Source organism: Ambystoma mexicanum, chromosome 4p (assembly GCF_040938575.1).
Source record: "Ambystoma mexicanum isolate Mex_15411 chromosome 4p, UKY_AmexF1_1, whole genome shotgun sequence".
NCBI lineage: Eukaryota > Metazoa > Chordata > Amphibia > Caudata > Ambystomatidae > Ambystoma > Ambystoma mexicanum.
The window spans coordinates 207289639-207311547 of record NC_090927.1 but is presented as its reverse complement, the minus strand read 5'-3'; the positions used below and the strand labels follow the sequence as shown (position 1 = coordinate 207311547).

General features: G+C 42.4%; 1 protein-coding gene across 6 annotated transcripts in view; it reads right to left on the bottom strand.

The window, feature by feature from the left end:
- MSRA (methionine sulfoxide reductase A) overlaps positions 1-21909 on the bottom strand; it is a 1385155-nt gene that overhangs the window by 947802 nt on the left and 415444 nt on the right. For all 6 annotated transcript variants that reach the window (XM_069605714.1, XM_069605717.1, XM_069605715.1 and 3 more), the window contains exon 2: positions 12387-12455. In XM_069605714.1, coding sequence (XP_069461815.1) covers positions 12387-12455 — 69 coding nt within the window. The remainder of the gene's footprint in view (positions 1-12386; positions 12456-21909) is intronic.

Here is a 21909-nt window from a genome sequence, read left to right as displayed (position 1 = left end):
GTAAGAAGCAATCATCAGGAGAAGGGTGTCATTCTCTGGACCTTAGTTGGTTTAGAATAGTGGTAGGGTTAGTTAGTGCTAGTTTTGAATAGCAGATTTGTTCCTTTTGGACATTCTGACGACTGACAAACACCTTAGTTAGTAAAGCAGTTCGGGAACACCCTGTAGTCATAGGGAAAGATAGTCATCATTCTTATTCTTTAATAAACACAGACTGGAAATGTCTTCAGAGTGTCCGCGTCCTTCTTCCGACCCGCCATACTTGTCTATTTCACCCTTAGTATGATTGATTTATCAGAGATATACTGTGGACTGGGTGGGCAGCTGCTTTCGGACATGGGTTCCTTTTACTCTCAGTCACATCTTTAGTTGTGGCCGGTTCCGGAGTAATATAATCAAACCAAGTGTAGTGAATATGACACTGCCCCGCTTTCACATCTCAAAATACCTCAAACCACCCCACCCCCACCAGCACTTCTCTGAATTTTAATAAGCATTCACGAAAGTGGGGGTTGCTAAAGCAAAAACGTATATTGCAACCCCTGCAAAACAAAACCTGCACTGCAGTAATGTTTTTGAAGGCGACATCCAAGAAACCCACTGTTTCTTGGATCGCTGCTATTACAGCATGTTTGTAGGAGTTCTTATTCCCATGTGTTCGACCCTTAAAAGTTATAATGAGGTTAAATTCCTCCAGTCCCAAAGTGGGCTGCAAACCTGTGTGCTTTCCTTCTTTGTGCTCCTTGGTACACCAGAACGAGCGTGGGCCTTATGTCTCAGTCCTGCTTCCCCTCTATCACTCACATGTGTAACACTGGTCGGTTGCTGTTCCTGTGGCTGTGTACTCTCGTTCGATAGGGTGTCTTTTAGGGTAAATCCCTCCTTCTCCACCCCTCTGTTCACTGCCGGTCATAGCACATGTCTTGCAAGTTGTGTAGGTGTCGATTGTTTGACTTGTGAACCTTTAGGTCTCTTTCTGCCTGCCTCTCCACTTGATTACAGCAGGAAGTGTCAGCACCCTCTGCTTGTTCCATTAGTACTTCCTGTCTGTTGGGGTAGCTTTGAAAAACCTCCCTGTGTTGTAGTATTTACACTCCTGGGCAGATTCGGGCTGATTGGGATGGACTTTACATCTTGTCATGTTATGCCAGTTGTGGTAGAAATGAAACAGGTCAGCAACTGAGGCGCCTTGAGGAGGCACTGTCTGTATAGCTTGGACTCCTCTTTTAATCCGCACAGCATGTGGTTTAACTCAACCATAGCAGCTGCCAATCATAACATTGAATGCCACATCTCGCCTTGGACCCAGGGGTGTTGCTAGGTCTGGAAATAACCCGGGGCTACGCTGATGTCTGAACTGTCGGGACTGGGGGCTAGCTAGCCTTTTGGCTGTAGCTCCTGAGATTCTATCTGGGGCTACAACCAAAAGATCAGGGGCTATAGCCCCCTTAGCCACCCCCTAGCAACGCCTCTGCTTGGACCATTCCCTCAATGTTATCAAAAAGCCATGGTGATGTAGGTTTGTTGTCTATATCAGACTGTATGCTTCCCCCAGTTTGGTGCAAGATCGCCGGCTCTTCGATGGACATAGATCCTCTGCTTCATGCCTCCTCTCCTCTTTCCGTGACCTTCATGCAGGGTGAATTAATTCTGGTCCCGTTGATCCATTGTCGCTCATGAGGTCTACAATAATATTGTTCATGAGCGGGATATGAGGGAACTTTGGTTTCGTCAGGAGGAGTAGTCTGGGTTCGTTAATATCCCCTCTGTGCCACATGGTCATGGTGCTCCCATAGGTTAAGGCAGTTTTCTGCATACATTCAATCAATCAATCTCTGAGGAGCTTTCAGGATTGATCTATCTGATATTTGCGGGGGAGCCTGTATCAGGGCCTGGGGTGAGGCCAGGTTGTACATTCCTCCCAGGCCCTGGCCTTGGTCTTTATTATTTATTGATTTAGTGTTCAACTTGTCTTCCCCAACGAACTCTGGGGCTTAGATGCCCGTCAACACTAAATCCGGAGCGTAGATCTGCCCTTGAGACTGCAAGTCCCCTGACTTGTTGATGAGCAATTGCAGGTCATTGTGTATGCAGTGCAGTGATGCCAATCGTTGAAAATTTGAGGTTTGATTAAAAGTTTGACCAGTCCGTGCTACAAGGGTATCCTTCTCCCCCCTTTTATGTGCTCGCTTTACCTGATCCACTTGATCAATAAAGCATTTATCTGGCTCATCATCCCCTTTATCCATACTATCTGTGGTTACAGTTTTCTGGCTTCAGAGGGCCCATTTATTATATGGTTGCCTGGGGTCCCCAGCTGGTGGCACGGCCTGTTTTTTACGACCTCCCAGAACCCTAGGGTTTGTTTTTGCTTTTGACGCTGCCTTAGCTTTTATGGATGCCTCCCCCCTCTGTCCCATCCTGCCACAGGACTATTGTTGGGCAGTGATAGGTGCCATGTAGTAACGTTTATAGCTGGAATTTCTGGGAAGCTCTGTGTCCATTCTTAGAAGGGATACAACGCAAAAAGGCAGTGCACTCAGCCAGTTAGTCAATGAGCAGCAGTAACGCTATAACGTTATCAGTAATGGACAATAACGGGCGATAGTGGTCATGACTGGACCAACAGTTATCTCAAAGAATGGATGCTAGATGGCTTATGCATGTGGCCCGAGCCTAGAACCTAGAACACGCCACCCCAATCAGCCCTCTTCCGGGCAACCCCCCCAGCACCATCTAGACCCAGTGGGCCTCCGACACCCTCTACCACACCAGCCCTACTTCAAGACATGTCTGTCTCTCCCACCAACCCAAGGAAACCAGGCCACAGAGGCAGAAAGGCAGATGGAGATTATAAACAGCAGGTGGGGTGCCAGGAAAAACTAGTGGCTGTGAACCAACTAGGTCCCGATGTTTCATGTGTGTAGTCTCTACGTCCACTCCTACAATAGCTGCTATGCTGTGCTGTGTAGTTAGGCCTCCAGAGGGGTACTCCCAACAGCTTTCTACTCCGCTCCATCAACCTTGGCATAACATCCATGCCGAAAGTTTCATAGGAAAGATCTAGGAGGAGCAAAACAGAATTATTTGTTGTTTTCCAATAATTCTATGTATCACCTTATTTCTGTCATTGAATTTGAAAATTGTCATGCTTTACTGAAACTTGAATTTGTCCTTATGACTCGTGTGCTAATGCTGCTCTAAATACTTCCCAAAGTTCTTTTCTTCATAGTCCAAGGGCTTCTGGTTTGGGTTGGGGGTTTGGACTGTTGTTTAATTCCAGTTGGATTGCTGCTCTTATATTCCCCCTCTTCCCGCAGTCTTCTGTTTTGAATATCAGTATGCAAAATACTCAGCTACTTGTCAGCTGGGAATTTAAATCATTATCATCCACCTGGTTCTGACACATTTCTGTGAAGAATTTGACTCATTACTTTGTTTTATTTCTAATCTGTATACAACTCTTGTTGTTGATGGCGACTTTAATCCGCTAACTAAATTCTCGTCTAGCTTTGATGGTTTGCCACTAATAACTCCTACTTCATCTTGCAACTTGTTTCTGCTTTCCTCTGCTCCCACACAACAAAGGAGTCGCTTTAGACTGTATCTTTGTATCATCAGACCTTATTGACCTTGAGTCTGTTTCTACCATTTGCATTTCTTCAACTTAACATTGTTTAACTTTTTCTTGTTTTTCCCTAGATGCCCCTAGTATTACCAATTGTGTTCACTCAAACTATACTTTTCTCCATTGAGATATACAGCATTTTCCAATAAATAATTTAGTAGAATCTATGTCCTCTTTATGTCCTCTTCTCATCCTTCTCTTGTAGATTCATCTATAGTTGATGTAGATGCATTTAATAAAGTCATTGATGACTCTATTCCATCTCTCCTTTATATATATTGTCCTAGGTCTTCTCTCACCCCTAAATTTAAACATTCTTATCCTTGGTTTACTAGATCTCTTTTGACTCCATACAACAACCACTACATAAGTCTGTGGGTAATTGATAAATAGGACAGCTGTTCTATTTATATTGAATTGAATAAAGTCTATTCTTTAGCATTAAACAATGTCGAAGCAGAGTATCACCAGGATCTTATCTTCTGTCATTCTGCCTCACCTCATTTTCTTTCTTCTACAATTCCCAGGCTGCTCTCAGCTCCCCGGATGATCCTTTCCCTCCATCCTCATGAGTTTCTAATGATTTTGCATCTTATTTTGTTAATAAAATTGAGGATACTAATTCTTCTTTTTCATCGACTGGAAAGTCTATTAACTGTTGCTTCTCATTTTTGCCTATTAGTTAGTCTGCTGTTATTTTGCTAATTTCCTGGTCCAATTCCTCAGCTGCTCCTTCTGAACCGTTGCCTTCTTCGCTTGTCAAATTAGTATTTCCCTCTCTTGTACAATGTCCAATGGGGTTTTGAAATACATCTCTTCGCAAATTGGTTGTTTTGCATCTGACTTTAAACAAGCTACTCTTATTCCATTTATGAAGAAAATAAATCTTGGTGTTTATTGTTCTGTTAACTATCTTCCTATAGCAATTGTGAGCAACCTGAGGGTATTCTCCCGAGACAACTTCGAGAATCCCTTATTCAGGTGGCCTGGGAAGGACCGATGCTCTCCGACCTCAATCCTAGAGGCGGACGAGCGAGAAAGAACGACCTGGACGGGGAGACATGAGGTTATGCTCGGTGGAAATATCTGAGGTGAGATGCAGTATTACATCAAAGAAGAAGGTGAGGAAGACCAAGTCCCTGAGGCTTTTATGGGCTATACCACACCTGCCTCCCCTCCTCACATCGCATCTCCCTTGCCCAAATCTGACAGTCCTGTTGCATTCGGAAATTACATCTCCCAAAGTCCCTATTTTCCTGTATCCTACCTGAATGCTCCCGGTCATTCCTCTTCATGTTCTGCTGACTATTCTTTCCCGAAACCCCAGTATACTGCATTGACAACAAACTACTGTTCAGGTCACAATAAAAACTGTGGTTATTCTTGTTTTAACAAACCCTACCACCCCCATCCCCTTTTCCGACATTAAAACTTTCGAACACCACGGAAAACGATGGACAAACACCAAAAACATCTACCTGACATGTCCCAACACAAGAATCAGCCAAAGTCAGGCAATTGACCAGAATCACACACACATGACGGCCCTTTCCCTTCCCCACAGGGATAAAAGGTGGGGTACAAGAGCACAGTACAAGAAAGGCAGACCGCACAACGAGAGGGCGAACTCAGCACGGCAGTTAAAAAGGAGGAGAAAGACGGCGCGAACTCAGAGGGTGACAAGGAGAGAAGCGACCTTGCCCTTTCCAACCAAGGCACGTGAAACCTCAGCAGAAGGAATCGTAAGACCGCGAGCAATAGCCAGCGTGTGTTGCAGCAGGTGTCAACGGGACACAAGGCCCTCCTCCGCTGATAATCAAGCCAGGGAGAAACTATGTCTCTGTGGTACCAACCTTGATTCCAGAGAGAAGAAAAGCCAAGCGGTTCATCACAGCCCGTGAGTCGAGGGGAGAACTGATAAGAAACCAAACAGTTTTGAGCAAAAGTGAACTGTGATAATACAAAGAACTATTGATACCAAGAAGGGGAAAACCAGCAGCAGAGGAGTCCAGCACCACGTGGGTGCTCACTCAAGAAACGCTGGGCGATTACCAGATTGTTGAAACTACCAAGACCAGAAGGCCTTGGGAAAGGCGAGAAGGGGATCAACGTGGTCATACAGGGGTTTTGTAAAATCCTCTGTACAGTCGAAAGGCTTTGAGCGACAGATGATTGTGAAGCTAAGCGAAGTGCATCCTGCATTGTAAAAGTGGAATGGGAAGATGTGCAATTGAAGAAGTTGGCAAGAGTGAACCCAAAAGAAAGATGCTGATAAAAGGGGGTGAAGTCTAAAGTCCCGAAATACAGTGTGTTGACAAGAGTGTACCCGGCAGTGGGATGTCCACAGTGAACTGTTAAAAAGACATTAAGATTGGTGAACGCCAAAGGGGTCTGAGCCTGAACGAGGGAGATCCAAGAGGTGAACAGCCATCACTGAAGATTTGTGAATGCCAAAGAAGAAAGCGTGTGAGTGAGAACCGTGGTGAACTCGACACCCACCAACACGTGAAGGTAACAGACCAAGTTATTGAAAGCAAGCAGAGCGAACCCGGCGACGGGAAGCTGATATCGAGAGGGGTCTAAACCCGGAAGAGGGAGACCTAAGGGTGAGGAGTATCACCCAAAGAGTAACTAGAAAAGAACTTTTGTTGAAACTTTGTTTTATACTTTGAACCTGTCAGGCCCTCGAAAGCAAGAAAACATAGCTATCGGAGGTCCCGATATCATTAAGGACATATCTGGATCTGAGCCTAAGGGCATCGAGGGGTGAAAGGCATCACCCAACGTACAAGCAGAAAGGAACTTTTGTTTATTATTTTGCAACACATTAGGTTCTCAGAGGCAAGAGACTTTTTGTAGAAAAGAGTTTTAATCACCGAAGGCCCTGATCGCTGAGAGCGGAACTGTCGGCTCGTGCTGAGAAACCTCAAGCGTGTGCTGTACTCCGGAGTCCTACCATGTCCCGTGCTCAAAACAAGGGGAAGGGAAATCAAACTACCGCATCCTGACACATACTTTGTGAACACTTCCTTCTTTCTTTTGAACATTATCCCACACTTCTTTGTTTTAGAGTAAGGATTTGGCAATAGGTTTCTTAGTATGGTTCCATGTCATTTCATCGTGGTATAATTTTTGCAGGAATTTTTACAGTGGATTTTTTACCGAAAAAAACTCATCAAATTGTATTTTTTTATTTTTGGGGGGGTTCCTCCCCAAACCCCAATCCCCTTTACTATTTTAGCTATTCTTGAACACCCACACCCCATATATATATTTTTCTTACCCCCCTAAAAATGTTATACGTTTTTTTTGCCACACAATCTGCAGTAGAAACCCCCCTGTGAAAAAACATCCTGCGGTGCAAGGACGTTGTACCCTTAGTATAGGCCCTTTTATTTGACACAACATCACAAGAACTGCCTTATTATTGTTTGATGGTCGAAGCTTGCTCCCATCTAAGATTTAGGTTTAGACTAGGCATTTTTCCAGCCTGCATACAGTTTAATAAACACCCTTGAACTCTGATCACTTGTGTCTGTCTTTACTGTTGCCACCATGAGTTCCTTACACATTATATAGAAAGAACTGTTCACATTCACCTTTCTAATAATCATATGCCTAATAACCTACTGTCACCATTACTGCTCTTTCTTTGTTCACTTCTTACCTTTCCCCGCAATCTTTTTCAGTTTTGTGCATAGGGTTGCTTTCTTCTTTATGGTCTTTGGCTTATGGTGTACCACAAGGTTCTCCTCTCCGTCCTTTACTTTTTTCATGGTGCCCTATTCCACTTGCATCTCTGGATTTCAAAGACAGTTTTATACTGCTGATACACACACATTTCTTTAAAATGTCCGCTTTTTACAGACTCAACATCAACACTTGTCTTTGTGTCTTTCAGTGGTGGAAACCTGGATGTCACTTCATTTTCTACAATTAAATCCCCCAAAAAGGGTTTATGTTTTACCCAGCCACTGCAACTGTTGTTCCTCCTAGCTTTATTTCTTTTCTCCGTGTTAATTTAGAATTGTCTTCTAGGGCACATAATGTTGGTTTTAGATTTCATTTGGCATTTAGCAAAATCAAACCTTTTTAACTATCTCCGTTTGTCCATTTCAACTTTATAATATTACTAAGAATCGTCACTTTTTAAGATTCTCTGCAACTAAAACGTTATTACTGACTTTGGTACAATCACATTTAAGTTACTGTTGTTCTTCATATGCTGGGCTACCCAAATATGCTGTTTTCCCTTTCAATCCATTTTACATTCTGCCATTAGGATCTTATTTCATTAGAATCACACCTCTCATATTTCATCTGACTTGGCTTGTTCAGGTTGAAGCCTATTACTTTTAGATTTGAGTTGAGTTTCATTTCTCATGTAATGCATTTAACTGTATTCACTGCTAGTTATCCTTGTGGACTTATATCTTTACATCAACCTACTTGCTTGATAGGTTTCACTTTTTTGTGTTTACTTCATGTCCAGCATCCTCCGTGTGTAGCTGGTCATTTATAATTCCAGCTTTTAGTTCTGGAACTGTGGAATGCTTTTCCTGTAGATATTTGTCTCTCACAATTTCAAACATGCATGAAAGAGTATTTCTTGTCTTTCGCCTTTCCTACTTAGATGTGTTATTATGATAGTTTGACTTTGGATGTGTATTTATGTATCCATGTAAATGGGTTCAAGGCGTTTGTACCATATTATACTAATTGAGTTCAGCACTTGGAAAACGGGCTCCAAACGTACAAAGAAAAAAGTCATGAGGAATAAGGTGAATCATTTTATTACATGTTAAATTAATCCATACATTGCAATTGGTTTTTGTATTGCTGTGCACTGGATATTTGTATGAGAATTAAATATTAACTTAAAAATGTTAACTTAGGCACCTTTGGATCCATGCCATTAAAGCAGACAAGAAGATATGGTCATTTATGACAGAGTCAGAAATTAAAATTGTGAGACTATGATGGAACTCAATTCCCTTGATAAATTGTATCCTGTAAAACCAGATCAATTTCTAATGACTGGGTCTAGTGTATAAAACTGCTCGTACTACACACACACACACACACACACACACCAGGAGAATGGAATACAAAAACTTTATTTCTTACATTTATTTTAGAAACTCTATGTGCTCTGAACACCCCCTCTGTTTATCCAAATCAACTTAATGGATTACTCTTTAATGATAGCCCTTTATTGTACCAAAAAACTGACCTTTGTGCCTCTTTGCCTTGGGAACCAAGCATGAAAGGTATTCAGACCCAGATGTATTTACCTACATTCGTCAATTTAAATTGACAAGAAAAATAGAACACAAGTGCAATGGGAAACCAGAAAACTATTGTTTTTCAGTACTTCCAAGACCCTGCTGAACACCAGTCACTTCCAGATGGCTTTGTCCTGCGGTGTCAAGCACATGGTTTCAATGCATATGACATTCCAGTAAAACTGTACCCAGAGGATGGCACGCCCCAATGCTGCGGTCGTCACTCTGTTGTTGATACTGCACAATATAAGACACATATTCTTAGTAGCATTAGTCACTATAGTATCTAGGTTTCCATGAGTGGATGAAGTTTCAGAACACAAACTGTGTCGTGTTTGTGCTCTGTATGCTGGTTAGATTAAACATAATGTATAGTGCACATTCTTAAAAGTATCACTCAATCAATTATAAAAAAATAAACAATAATAACAAAAAGCGATTAAAACTGTGTGCAAAACTTGGTCCCAGATAGAAATCATCAGTGCATCAATTCATAGCAATACAATAATTTGTCCTTATTTGAAAATCATTCATCCAATACTTTTCCTCCGACCAATAAGTTAATGGTTTGTTATACATAGCTAAAACCTTCAGGCCAGGGCTCCACTACCTATAATGCATCTTCGTAAAAATGGAATGGCAAAAGCGTTCTGCTTCTAAGAATATTATATTTTGGGCTGAACACCAAAGTGCATTGCTTCTTCTGGCACATCAAGTCCACAGGGGCATTTGACATAACTCAGCGTTCGAAACTGAGGGGAGCTGGGAGCTATTTAGCTCCTGCTTGTGGCCTAGAAGAGCCTGGTTAGATTGGCACCAACAGCTACCAGGAGCTACTTTTGGCTCCCCCGGCCAACTGATCCCGAAGAAACACACCTATGTGGATATATGCATTAGGACACATCTATACGACATTTACGGCATAACGGGTCATAAATAATGAACAAAGTGATATGTTTACATCTTGTGTGAAAGTTAGATTTGCCGAACGCTCTGTACTAGCTCCTGGTTCCTCAGTGGTAGCTCCTAGTCATTGGGTAATGCTGGATAACTAGAAGCTGCGTTTAGCTCCTGCTTATCCAATCTTAATATCAATCCCTGCATAACTGTATACGTCACCTTGCCTTTTGATAGTCAAAACGTTTAAAGGGACCAGGCCAAACCTACATTTCGGTATCAATGACTCCGAATATAGGTTCCTTATCCAGATTAAATAAGGCTCTGCACCAAATATTAGGTTAATAGATAAATATGTGTGAACCATAGATTTTCTCATTTTTAGGTCTTCTCTTAACAGTATTTGGTAGTTGAAGTAATGTTTCTTTCTATATGCTTCCAATTCAGAACTACAAAATGAGGATACCAGAACCATTTTTCCAAGGTAACTATATTAAACTCAGTTCACATGTTTTAGCCAGTCAATCCTGAGCTCAACATCACTTTTGACTAGGTTGTTTAATAACCGCAGTGTTAAATTAGCTGCTGGGTCAGTCCAAATACAGTACCAGATCATGAGGGGCTTGGACAGTTCTGGCTGGACTGACCCTTTTAGGGTGGGACGAAGCCTGATTTGCATATGGTCTTTCCCCTTTTGTAATGGCTTGGCAGGCGAAGAACGATGGTCTTGAGGGTTGCCCAGAGCAATGCCGGAGGTTAAGATTAATTCTAAACCTTCCAACCATCAGCTCTTTTATTCTGGTTTTAATATAGTCAGACAGGAAACCCCAAGTCTGACAGGCATAGAATAAGTCGGGGCACACTGGGGTATGCACAATACTCTGTGCAAGAATTATTTCTTTGCAGTAGATAATGGCTGCACATTACTATATCCCCAAACGCCTGCTTTGTACGCAGACATTTTGTTGTAATGTGTATTACGTATGTATTACGTGAGTGTGGCACGTGAATGGAAGCAGGACTCGTGAGGATGAGAGCGTGCAGTGCGGGATTGCGTGGATTGATTCGAAGGTTGACAGTTGGAGTGAACTGTTACTGCCGGGTGGGGATACCGGTGTCGTTACCCACAATCTCTCCTAATGAGAGATGGCACTGTAACATGGAATAAAGATACTATCTTATCACATACCTACGTGTCAAGGCGAGGTTACTTCACATTTCCACAGTCTCAAAGCCAGACCTTTAAGCCATCAAAAAGGCCTCAGCAGTACTTCTGACAAAACGAAACAGAGCACCAATGGACTGGCTCATGCGGATGGTTTACTTATCCATATGATTGAACCAGCCACGAGTAGGAGACAACAAAATACCCAAGTAGGTGTAAGAGTAAACCCTGCCTCATTTTTCTTATTCACAGACTATTGTATAATTGGGTAGCTTCTTGGGCACCACGGCCATCACCTTCGGATTGGATATATTTACTGAGAAATCTACAGAATCAATGAATGAGGCAAGGATATCAACTAATGACTGAAGGGCCTTGTGTGTGGGCAAGTAACACTGCTTCATCTACTTGAAGTAAATGGGATAACGACAGCAAACAATAATAAGAACATTGGTGCCCCAATGTACCATCAAGGATGTTAATATAAATATTGAATAAGAGGGGTGGTAAGAGCGCACCCGTCATATCTCCCAGATTGTAAATGGGAAGGTAATTTCCGTGCTGTGCCATAGTTTGCCACTATATTCCACAGACTACAACAGCAAATTTAGAGCATGTTCAATGGTGCTTAGTCCCTCGCAAAAACCCAAATTGGAAAGTCAATACAGGATAATTTGTCTTATCAAAATTCTGTATTGCAGCCATCTCCCAAACACTTTGGATACAGCGTCTTACTGTGACATTGGGCGGCAACAGCATGGATTGTTGACCTGACCACCCTTATCAATGATACAGGGACCAGTGTTGAGTATTTGCAACTGGTAGGGTTCAGACGATCCATCCACACAGCATTAAATAAACAGGGCAATATAGGGGCCCAAATCGCTACACCAAACATTTCAGATCCAAAGGATAGAGATGTGGGCCTGGGCTCTTGTTGCTTGAAGCTTCTCTTTAGGCAGTTACAATATCGGTGGTCAGTCAAAAGGCCGAATACATAATACCGAATGCCAAAAATCTCGAAACCAAAATCTCGAAAAAAAAATATCGAATTATTTATTAATTTATTTATATGCGTTTTTGGGGTCAGGTAAGTAAAAAAAATGGTTAAAATAAAATAAAAACAAAAAAGGGGGGTTGGGGGGGGAACCCCCTCCATTTCGAAAAAAAAAGTCAAAAAAAAAAATTAGATATTTTTTTTTTCAGCCTTTTGTCTTCGAGATTTTGGTTTTTGAGATTTTGGTATTCGGTATTATCACTATGAACCTACAATATCATTTGGATCCAAAAGTAGCCTTCCTTATAAGTACTTGTTAAGGTAAGTTGGGTAACTCTTACTGGGAGAACACAGCTTTGGCGCTCACAGATTTTCCACTCTTAGTTCTTTGTTTGATAAAGTTTAATTTCTTACCAAATATCACCATCTCTGATCCCTCTGGGAATGGCTCAACAGTTCTGTTTCCATTGACGTGGTGCTTTTCTAAAAAGAAAACGAGAGCACATCTCCGTTACATCACATATCACAGATATCAGAAAAGCAACGTTTGTCCTTTAATTAGCCAGTTAAATCAGCACCTGAACCTGAGCAGGGCTTTTGGAGGGAGGAATTTCATACTAGCACCAGGAAGAAAGCCTTCCCCCTAATGCTGATTATTTTGGAAGAACATGTCAAATATGGAAAAGATAGTTTGTAATGGCGAAATAGACCGATGTGTTTCGGCATTACGTCTCACAACATGGGTCTTAATCATTTTTCCCACAACAACAATTTACAGAAAGCCATGCTCTAGTACAATAAAAGCATTTATTTAGCAAACTATTTAAATTAAGTCTGTCACATTAAGACATAAAGTAACAAGATAAATTGCAATTAAGTGGAGTCTAGGATTTGTAACAGGGTACGGGAAACCATGAGAATAGGAGCAGGGTGCGATTAGTGGCATACCACGATCAGCTCAGCTCCCACAATGCCCTACACAGAGCCAAGACAAAAGGTCTCCTTCAAGTACCATTTGGCTTACCATTGGCTAACATGAGCTGAACACGAAGGCTTAAACTCAAGCTGGGGTGCAGAGGGAGGCATGTACCAGGTTAAAAAAGCAATGCACTTACAAATTAAACAACCTAAGTAACAACAAAAGGGAGTAACCACTAAAAGCGTTCTACATTTAAAATGAAGGAAAACGTCTGTGCAGCAACCACTCCAGACAGGGCCAACACAGACCCATGCCTCGCTATGGAAAGTTAAATAATAGCTTAAAATCCTTTAAGGCTATAATCATGAGTCAGACAGTAACTGTAAACACTGACAGTATTTCAAATGCAGGATGACATTTTATATATATTTATGTCTCTATATATATATATTTAAATATATATCATACTGCCTGGCCGTGTAGAGATTCTTAAGTTGCTCAACTCATAGGAAGAGCATTTTTTGGGCGGCTTATAACTTCGATCCCTCTGGACGAATCCTTACCAAACTTTGCAAAATAGTATATAGCCCGCTCTGAATCTTTTTGTCAAGTTTGGTGAGCTTTAGTCAATGGGGGGCAAAGTTATAGGCGGGGTTCCAAAATCTTTTTTTTTTTCCATAGACGCAATGGAAAAGAAATCTGCTCAGGCCTACAGCCCAAACCTCTGGACGTATTTTCAGCAGATTTGCGGAAGCAGCGGCAGCGGCGGCTTGGTCCCGAAAGCATGGTTTTTAAAATTTGGTGTAAATCCGTCCAGTAGTTTTTTTTTAAAACGATCAAAAAGTAGGTAAATAAATTAGTGATATCTGGGTCCGGTCCGCATATCCACTTCCCTGTTCGGTCTATGGACGGGAATTCGATTGGCCTGGAGGGTGACGTGATGTCTGCGGACATCGGAGGGCTGATTGGATGGTGAAAAACGTGAAGTGCGTCAGATTTTTGGAAACACCCGCCATGTTTGATTTGCGGATACCACAGTAAAAACATATTAAAAAAGCACAACATTGCACTTGTCAAACTTATCAAACAATCTCTGGGGACCTGGGGGTGATGAGGATAGGATGGGATATGGCCATAAGAAGCCAAAAAACGGGTGGTTTTCACCCCCAAAGTCAGCAAACACTCTGGATGTTCGACGGCAGTCCTGTGATGTTTGTAAACACTTTAAATGTTCGGGGACATCTGTGCCTATTTCTGCATTACAGGGTTGGTGAAAAGCAGTTATTGGATGGCTTATAACTGTATTTTATTCTAGACTTGATTCGGAATGGTTTTGGAAAGTGTGGAGCTGTTTTGTAAAGAGGGAATAAATTTAGAGGGCGTGTCCCGAAATATTGCAAAGGCTTATAAATGTGGTGCCATTTGACGAATCTGCACAGAAGTTTGCAAATGATTTCAAATCTAGATATACATGTTTTTGTAAAGTTTGGTAGGATTTTCTGAAGGGGGGGCTAAATTAGAAGGGGAATCTCAATATTTTTAGATGGCTTATAACTTTGTTGTCGTTTGACGAATGTGGACAAAAGTTTTCAGAAAGACTATAGACCCAACCTTCAATGTTTGTGTAAAGACTGAATGGATTTTGTCAAGTGAGGGCTAAGATATATGACTATTGTCTGTACATACATTTTGACACTTTTGAAAAAATAAAACATGGGCGGATTTAAAGCAGCCTCGCGTAAGGAGCATTGGCAAGGACCTTAAAGCGTGGTTTTGCAAATGTGCCCGTGTTTGTTTTTTGTTGACAAGTGTCATAATGTAGGTACAAAAAATAGTGATAAAACTTTGGTGACTGAGGTATAGCCTTTGGCCATGGGCAGTGGCCAGATTGTCTGGGTCATGGTATACGGTCATGAACAGTACAATCTGGATACTGGCCATGACCGCAAGGGGTGAAAAATTGGGTTAAAGTGGCCATGTCCACCTGGGACCGGCTATGTGGTAAAGTTATTCGAAAGTAGGATAGGTTTGAAAGGAAAAATAAATGTGCTTGTGGTGATATGGTTGTAGGGTTCGGTCTTCGCTTTCTGCAGGCTGCCATGAAAAGGGAAGAGGGGCTCTGCACGGAGCCCCGCCTCCCCTTTCCATGGTGGGCATCTTGGAAAGGGATTTTCCAGCTTCCTGCTGTAGGAAGAAAAATCTATTTTTAGCACCCGGGTTCTCACTTTGGGAACCGGGGGTGCTAATGGCCTTTATCCCTGATTGCAGGGGCTGCAATGGAGCAATATGGTCCAGAGCCCTCGTTATTTATTTATTAATGACACGCCAGAGTCCACAGGCATCAGGAAGCACACAGACACTCTTCGCTTGGGCCGATAACTTGGGCTGCCGGGCCGTTATCCCCCGTTCCAGTCCCTGGAATGGGGAATGAACGCCACATTATTCCCATTAGCATAACAAAAAATGCTAATAGAAATGTTGGAAAAACGTATTTATTCTATGTACTTTACTGGGAAATGTAAAGCAGATGGAGTCTATATGATTTTTTTTAGTTCTATTTTTTAACTGTGAAAGGTGGTTCCTAAAGGAACCTTTCTTTTGTTGTTTTAAAAATAAATGTTTGCAGGAGAGGTTAACATAAGGCGAGTAGGGAAATGAGGGAAGAGACACCAAGCACTAATACGGAAGGGCAAGTGGACAGGGGAAGATGGTGCGTGTGTGTTACTTCTAAGGTAGTGAGCAGTGTTTCTCATGCTCCATGATTACAGCTTCAAACGCACTTCGAAATTGCTTCCCCCTGCAGAGTGGTGTGTTGAAGTATTTACAGAGGACTGTTGTCTTCCAAAGATATAGATCAACAGCCTCTTTTATTCCTTGCAAGGTAGCTGGTGGGATTTTGTGTCCCACAGAGGTAGGCTGTGTGTTTACAGTATTGGTTGAGGGAGATGAGGTGGAGGAAGATAGCCTACTACTTGCTAAGAAAGGAACAATCTTTCTGAGAGCATTGCGGTAGTTCGATTTGGTGTGGCGGCGCATGGAGGTGGTCCTGTAGTAGTAATGTCCAGGTAGTCCACGACGGAGTACAAAGTTGCATTCAGTGCATTTCACTTTTGTATCTTTAGCCTTTGGTACATTTCCAAATGTGGTATAGAACTGCCACACCCATGATTCTCTCTGGGTGGTAGAGTTAGGCACTTCCTCTCCCTCATCTTCTTGGTCCTCTTCATTGTCTTTGGAAATACTGCACTTTTATTGTTGTGTAGGCCCTCCAGCTGGTGGTGGTGGTGGCTCTTGGGGAGGAGTGATGGCAGTAGCTGATGCCATTTTTAAGATAAATAGCGGTTTTTATACTATTCTTTCAAGTATGTGCTCTGTACTAGATTGCTAATGAATAATGAGTAAGAATTGGTGTAGGAGCTGTGCAAGGGTACATATTGAGCTTGAAAGTTCCTAGATCAGTAGAAAATGCAGTTCCAAACTATCCTTGAAGCAAGGACCAGAACGCGAAGTGCAAACACGTTCATGGACACGTTACCATGCTACGCGCGAGTGCAATGACGTCAGACATTCACGGACGTCGACAGAAGCAAAAGCAGTGGAAAAAGTATAGAAGTGTTAAAAATTATTCTAGAAGGTGGGAAATGGCAGAGTTTTAGGGTGACATTTTGTAAATTGGACAAAAATGTTGGAATATTGGGGCAAGTATGAGATTAGTAATCTGTAGGAAAATAGTATGCACTGGTAAAAATGAAATTCTCTGAAAGAAACTTTGTTAAAAGGGATGTTATGGTAAAGTTGTACTAATACAAACCTATGCAATTCAATGAAAAAACATTGTTAAAAGGACGTTATGATTACAAGTAAAACTGAAAAACCTCCGAAATTTGCCAGCTATGCAACCATAACTCACACCACCACTGTGCACTGCTAAGACTAACACCCAGAACATCAAAGATGACCTCACAAATGGGGGCTTATTGCTATTAGTACCCCGGCCGGTAAGACCGGGGTAAAGCATTGTCGTTTCTGTTTCCGAAATGCTCATTTCGCAACAGAAAACAAAAATTGAAAAAATGGCCACCTGGGAAATGAAAACGAAGTTTGTTTTCCCTTCCCATGGCAGCTATTGAACAAAGTAAACAAAAATAAATGGCTGCCATGGAAAAGGGAGAAGGGACTACACATAGTCCCTTCTTTCTTTCCATGACGCCCATTAAAAAAAGTAAACAAAATAATGGCTGCCATGGAAAGGAAAAAGGGACTACATGGAGTCCCTTTTTCCTTTCCATAACGGCCTGTCGTAGATCAGTAGCGGATGCACTGGGGACAGAAGTGTCCCCAGCGTGTCCACTCCCAAAATTGACTGAAAACAAGGTAAGTGTGGGTAGGGGGTGGGGGGGAATTCTGTGGATGGGGGAGGTGGGAGGCGAGAGGGGTAGAACCACACTTACCTCGTTCCCCGGCAGGGGAAAATGACACACTCCAGTCGTGAGGCAGCTCGGAGCAGGGGGGTTACCGCTGGTAATGCCCCTGTTCCGAGCCTCCTTATTGGCTGAGAGGCTGCCACACACCCCAACCCCCACCGGCTACTAATAGGTATTATCGAAGATAATTCTGCTAGTGAATCTCAAAACACACAATACAATTCATGTTTACTTTACTGTGTAATTGGCCAGGTTTGTGTGCCTTAAAAATAAATGTATACAGCCAGAGCTCTGTAAGAAATATATACTTATTAATGTTAATATCCAAGTCTGCACTGTGTTTTAGGAAGTGAACTAGATGGGAATTGATAAAGAAATAATTTGTTTTTCTAAGGCTGAATTCTTTCTGATTATGGTTGACTGAACTCCTACTATGCAGATCTTTTCTGATTCGAGTAAGCCTATGTATTTTGACTAGTCGTTACCAGCGTTACATTAGTTGTATCTTTGGGGATCTTGCACTGCTGAGGCAATTAACTGATCCTGTTCTATGTGGGTGCTTTCCCCGCTGCTGGATTGGTGAGGCACATGCTGGGCATGTTCCTAGTGACAGGAATTTGCACTGCAGAGGCCTATGATGTTCCAGTTAAATGGGAGTGTAGCTGGCACTCCTTCTGCAGATCCCCGTCGTTTACCTCTTCTGTGTGGGGGTGCTTTCACTGCTCCATCCCATGCAGCTCCTTCTCTATGCAAGTGGAACTTAGACTGCTGTGACCCACAATGTATCTGTTCTAAGTGTGGTCATCTTGCATTGTTGAGAATCACAGCATTTCTGCTCTAAGTGAGGAAAGCATGATCTAACGTCCATTATTTTATTACTACTTTAGGGGGAGGATGTACTGCAGCTGCTCTGCCTTGATCCTAATAAAGGAAGATTATTACTTTATCAATGAGTGACACTTTATTACACATGGCATACCTTTTCTGTATTAGGAATGGAGTGTGCACTCCTCGAGGATATGTTGCACATATTATGTGAGGGGAGCTTCTACGGCAGAGACTGATTCCTAATCTGTTCTCCGTGTGAGAATCTTCTCACCTTGCTTTATCTTGCACTGATCCACTCCCCCTTCTACATGATGAGAGCTTGCATTGTGGTGGCCATGATTGACTTTTTCTGTTTGTGTGGAGGAAGCCTGCACGTCTCCTACTCAAGCAAGCTGACCATCCCAGTGTGAGCGAAGTGTTAAAAAGCTTTACACTGCTATTGTACCTTTTCTTATCTAATCCACATTGCCTGTCACATACCTTTTATTCTCTTGGAAAGGAGAAAAAAAGTGTTTACGCCCTTGAAATCACATTTACTCTCAAAGTTTAAAAATAGGGAGTAAAATACTCCCAAATTAAAATCGTATATCTGGAGCACTCATGTTCCCCAAGGCTTGGTACTCGGTCCTCTTCTCTTCTGACTCTATACCACCCTCCTAGCATCACTTATTCTTGAATTTGGCTTTCAGGTATACGTATGCGCTGATGACTCCCAAATGTTGACTTCCTTCTGTTTCTGGGATGACTTTATTCATCTGTGCTTTTCCTCTTGCCTCACTGGGGTGAAATCCTGGGTGGTCTATCAGTTCTGCGGCCTAAACCCTCAGAAAATGGAAAAATTGTTCTTCCCCGCTTTTCCCTATATTCCTTCTCCCTGAACTATTTGTTTTCCTCCTCTTGAGCTCCCCTTAGTGGCTCTCAAGCTATTAATGTTGGCTTCCTTTTTGGTGGTTCTTTTTCACTCCTCCCCCAGATCGCATCCATGGCCCAATCCTATGGTTTCACCTTTTTAACATTAAGATTTGCCATCTTCTAACTTTTTCTTCCACTAAACTTTTTCTGCCAACTATCATTTTTTCTTGGCTTAGCTACTGTTGTTCATTATATATTGGTCTCCCTAACTATGCTATCCTTACTCTGAGTTCAATCCTCCACTCTGCTGTTAGAATTAGGTTCAACCTGCCCTCGTTTTTGTGAATTCCACCTTATCTGATCCATCTTCACTGGTTCCTAATCCACCTTCGGTTTGAGTTTCATTTTCTTTTTCTAGTCTTTAACAGAATTCATGCCCTGGGCTTCACCATATCTTTGTTCCCTGATTTCTCTGGATCACCCCATAGGTCTCTTCCTCACCCTCCTTGTGCTGCTTCCCACTTTCATTCTTTCCAACTCCTTGCCCCCTGTCTGTGGAATACCCTTCCTCTGGAAATGAGTTCCTGCCACTCTCTCAATCAATTCAAGATGCGTCTCAAATCCTATTTACTCCAGTCTGTGTCACTTTAACCTATTTCTGTACCTGAGGTTTGCGCTGTGAGCTGAGTTGTTACTTGGTTTTGGTCTTTTTTCTTCATTTTCATTATGTATACAGTCTTTTATTATGTCCAGCCCTATGGATAAAACCGCTATATAAGCTTTGTAAAATAAATGAAATCTTCTTCAAAATCAATTCCCAGTTCTGAACAGATTATATATATATCAGCAGGATGCTTCTCCTTCCACATTCCCTGGTATTTTAATAGAATCTCACTCTCTCTATTTCCATCTCTCTGTTTTCTGCGTGTGTGGAGGTCTGCCATGGGCATGTCTTTTCAAAAAGACAACGTGAACAGTTTTAGCTCGGTCTTTAAGATTAAAATGGCTAGGAAGCCTTTCCTGTTGAAAGTAAGAGTCCCCTACCTCAGGGTGAGGCTAAGTAGGGTTGACCATCTGCCTCCGTCTGCCCCACGGTCCACCATCCACTGACTCAGGGAGTCACTCAGCCCTCCTATACTCCCTGCTGGGGACTCCGTCACACACTCCTTGATGCCACGCCATGAGCATAACCCCGCTCCCACCATGGGCTTGTCTTCTTGGGATCAGGGGTTCATCCCTACTCCCTGCTATGGGCTATATGTGCCCTCTCATTCCTTACTACTATCACTAGTTACCTCCAGGCAAGCATTTGGTTTCTCTTGTGGCACCCAATCTCTTCCTGATCTCTTTCTCCTATCTGCCTGATGTCTCCATTCTGCCAACTCTGGATGTCTTCCTCCAACCATCCCTTGATATCTCTCTTCAACCACCTCCTGAAGTCTCACTCCTGCCTTCCCCCGATGTGTCTCTCCAACTAAGGACTGATGTTCCCCTCATACCATCTGTATGTGTCGTTTGCCTACCACCTCCTGTGGTCTCCATTCTACCACTGCTTGATCTTTCCTTCTATCACTTCATCAGGTCTTCCTCCAAAGGCCTTCTGATGTTTTTCTCCTTCAACCTACACTATGTTCATCCTCCTACCACTTTTTTATGTTTTCCCCCTGCCTTTTATGTACAGCCACCGCCACGTTTTCCTGTCTCTCGTTTATCTCCTTCCACTGCCCCCTTCTTGAATCACCAAAGCGCTGCAAACACCAGCCTTGTTAAAATCCCTACACCTCCCCATTCTGGAATGTCCCGTGTATACATGTGTAGGTCCTTACTTAGGGCTTTTCTCGGATTTAGTGCCTGCACATTTGCAATATTAGTGTTGTGTGTTGTGGCTGAGGGATTGGTTAGACGTCTTTCTCCACTGAGCTCTAGCTTGTGTTTCAGCTTGAAGAAGTTGGCCCCCCATCTTGAGGTTTCTGTCTATGCTGAACAGAGCATGGATGGGCCCCAACAAGTTGCAGTGGAGCCATGACTGCAGTGGGAGCCACAGAAGGTGTTTTCAGTATTTCCACTTTGTAATATGTTTTTGATGTCGTCGGCAAATTGAATCTGTGTTGGGGAGGCAGCACATTTTGCAGCGAGAAGCCATGTGTCCCTCAAATGAAGAGTAGCACTTTTATTTTTTTTATTTTCTTTGTATTTTTTCCCTTTTTTTCTCCTATTTAGCAATAACTGGTGACCATCAGCATTTAAGAATAACAGGCATAAAAACATACTGTACAAATATGTTACAACATACAGTCGAGCACAGTAACCAACTATATACTTGTTCTGAAACATAGAAGAATAAACGGCATGCATAAGTTATGTTAATTGACGTTTATACTGCGCGGATCACCGCCATAGTGGCCTTAAAGCACAGAAGCCTTGTCCATGCATGTGAATTGTGACCTGTCAAGGCATCATGAAGCAAGACACAGACAACAGACAAGTTCAAACAAAAGATATTTATTAACTTAAATTTCAGGATGGTAGAAGGCCTAACTTGCCCTATGCTAAGGTGGGAGTTCCCTACCTGAATGAAACTAAGGAAGGTCTGAGTGAAAGAGCTCAACTTAAAAGTCTGTCTGTGTCCAAAACCTATACTTGTCCTCACAACTAAAGCTAAACAATGTGTGGGGATATCCATAATCAATGAAATTGTTATCAACACAAAGTTTTGAGCTTCTTCCAGCTCTTGGCTTCCTTTTCAGCTCCCTTTCCCCAAGTTCAGAAAAGTTCCATAAACAAGTCTCAAGATTTTCCTTGTTTAAGTTCAAACCGTTCCAAAAGCTCCTCGGGGTTCCCTTCCCCCAAGTTTCAGGCAACACAGTTCAAAAGGAAACACAATCCCAGAGTTCCATTCCCCAAGTTCAAGGTA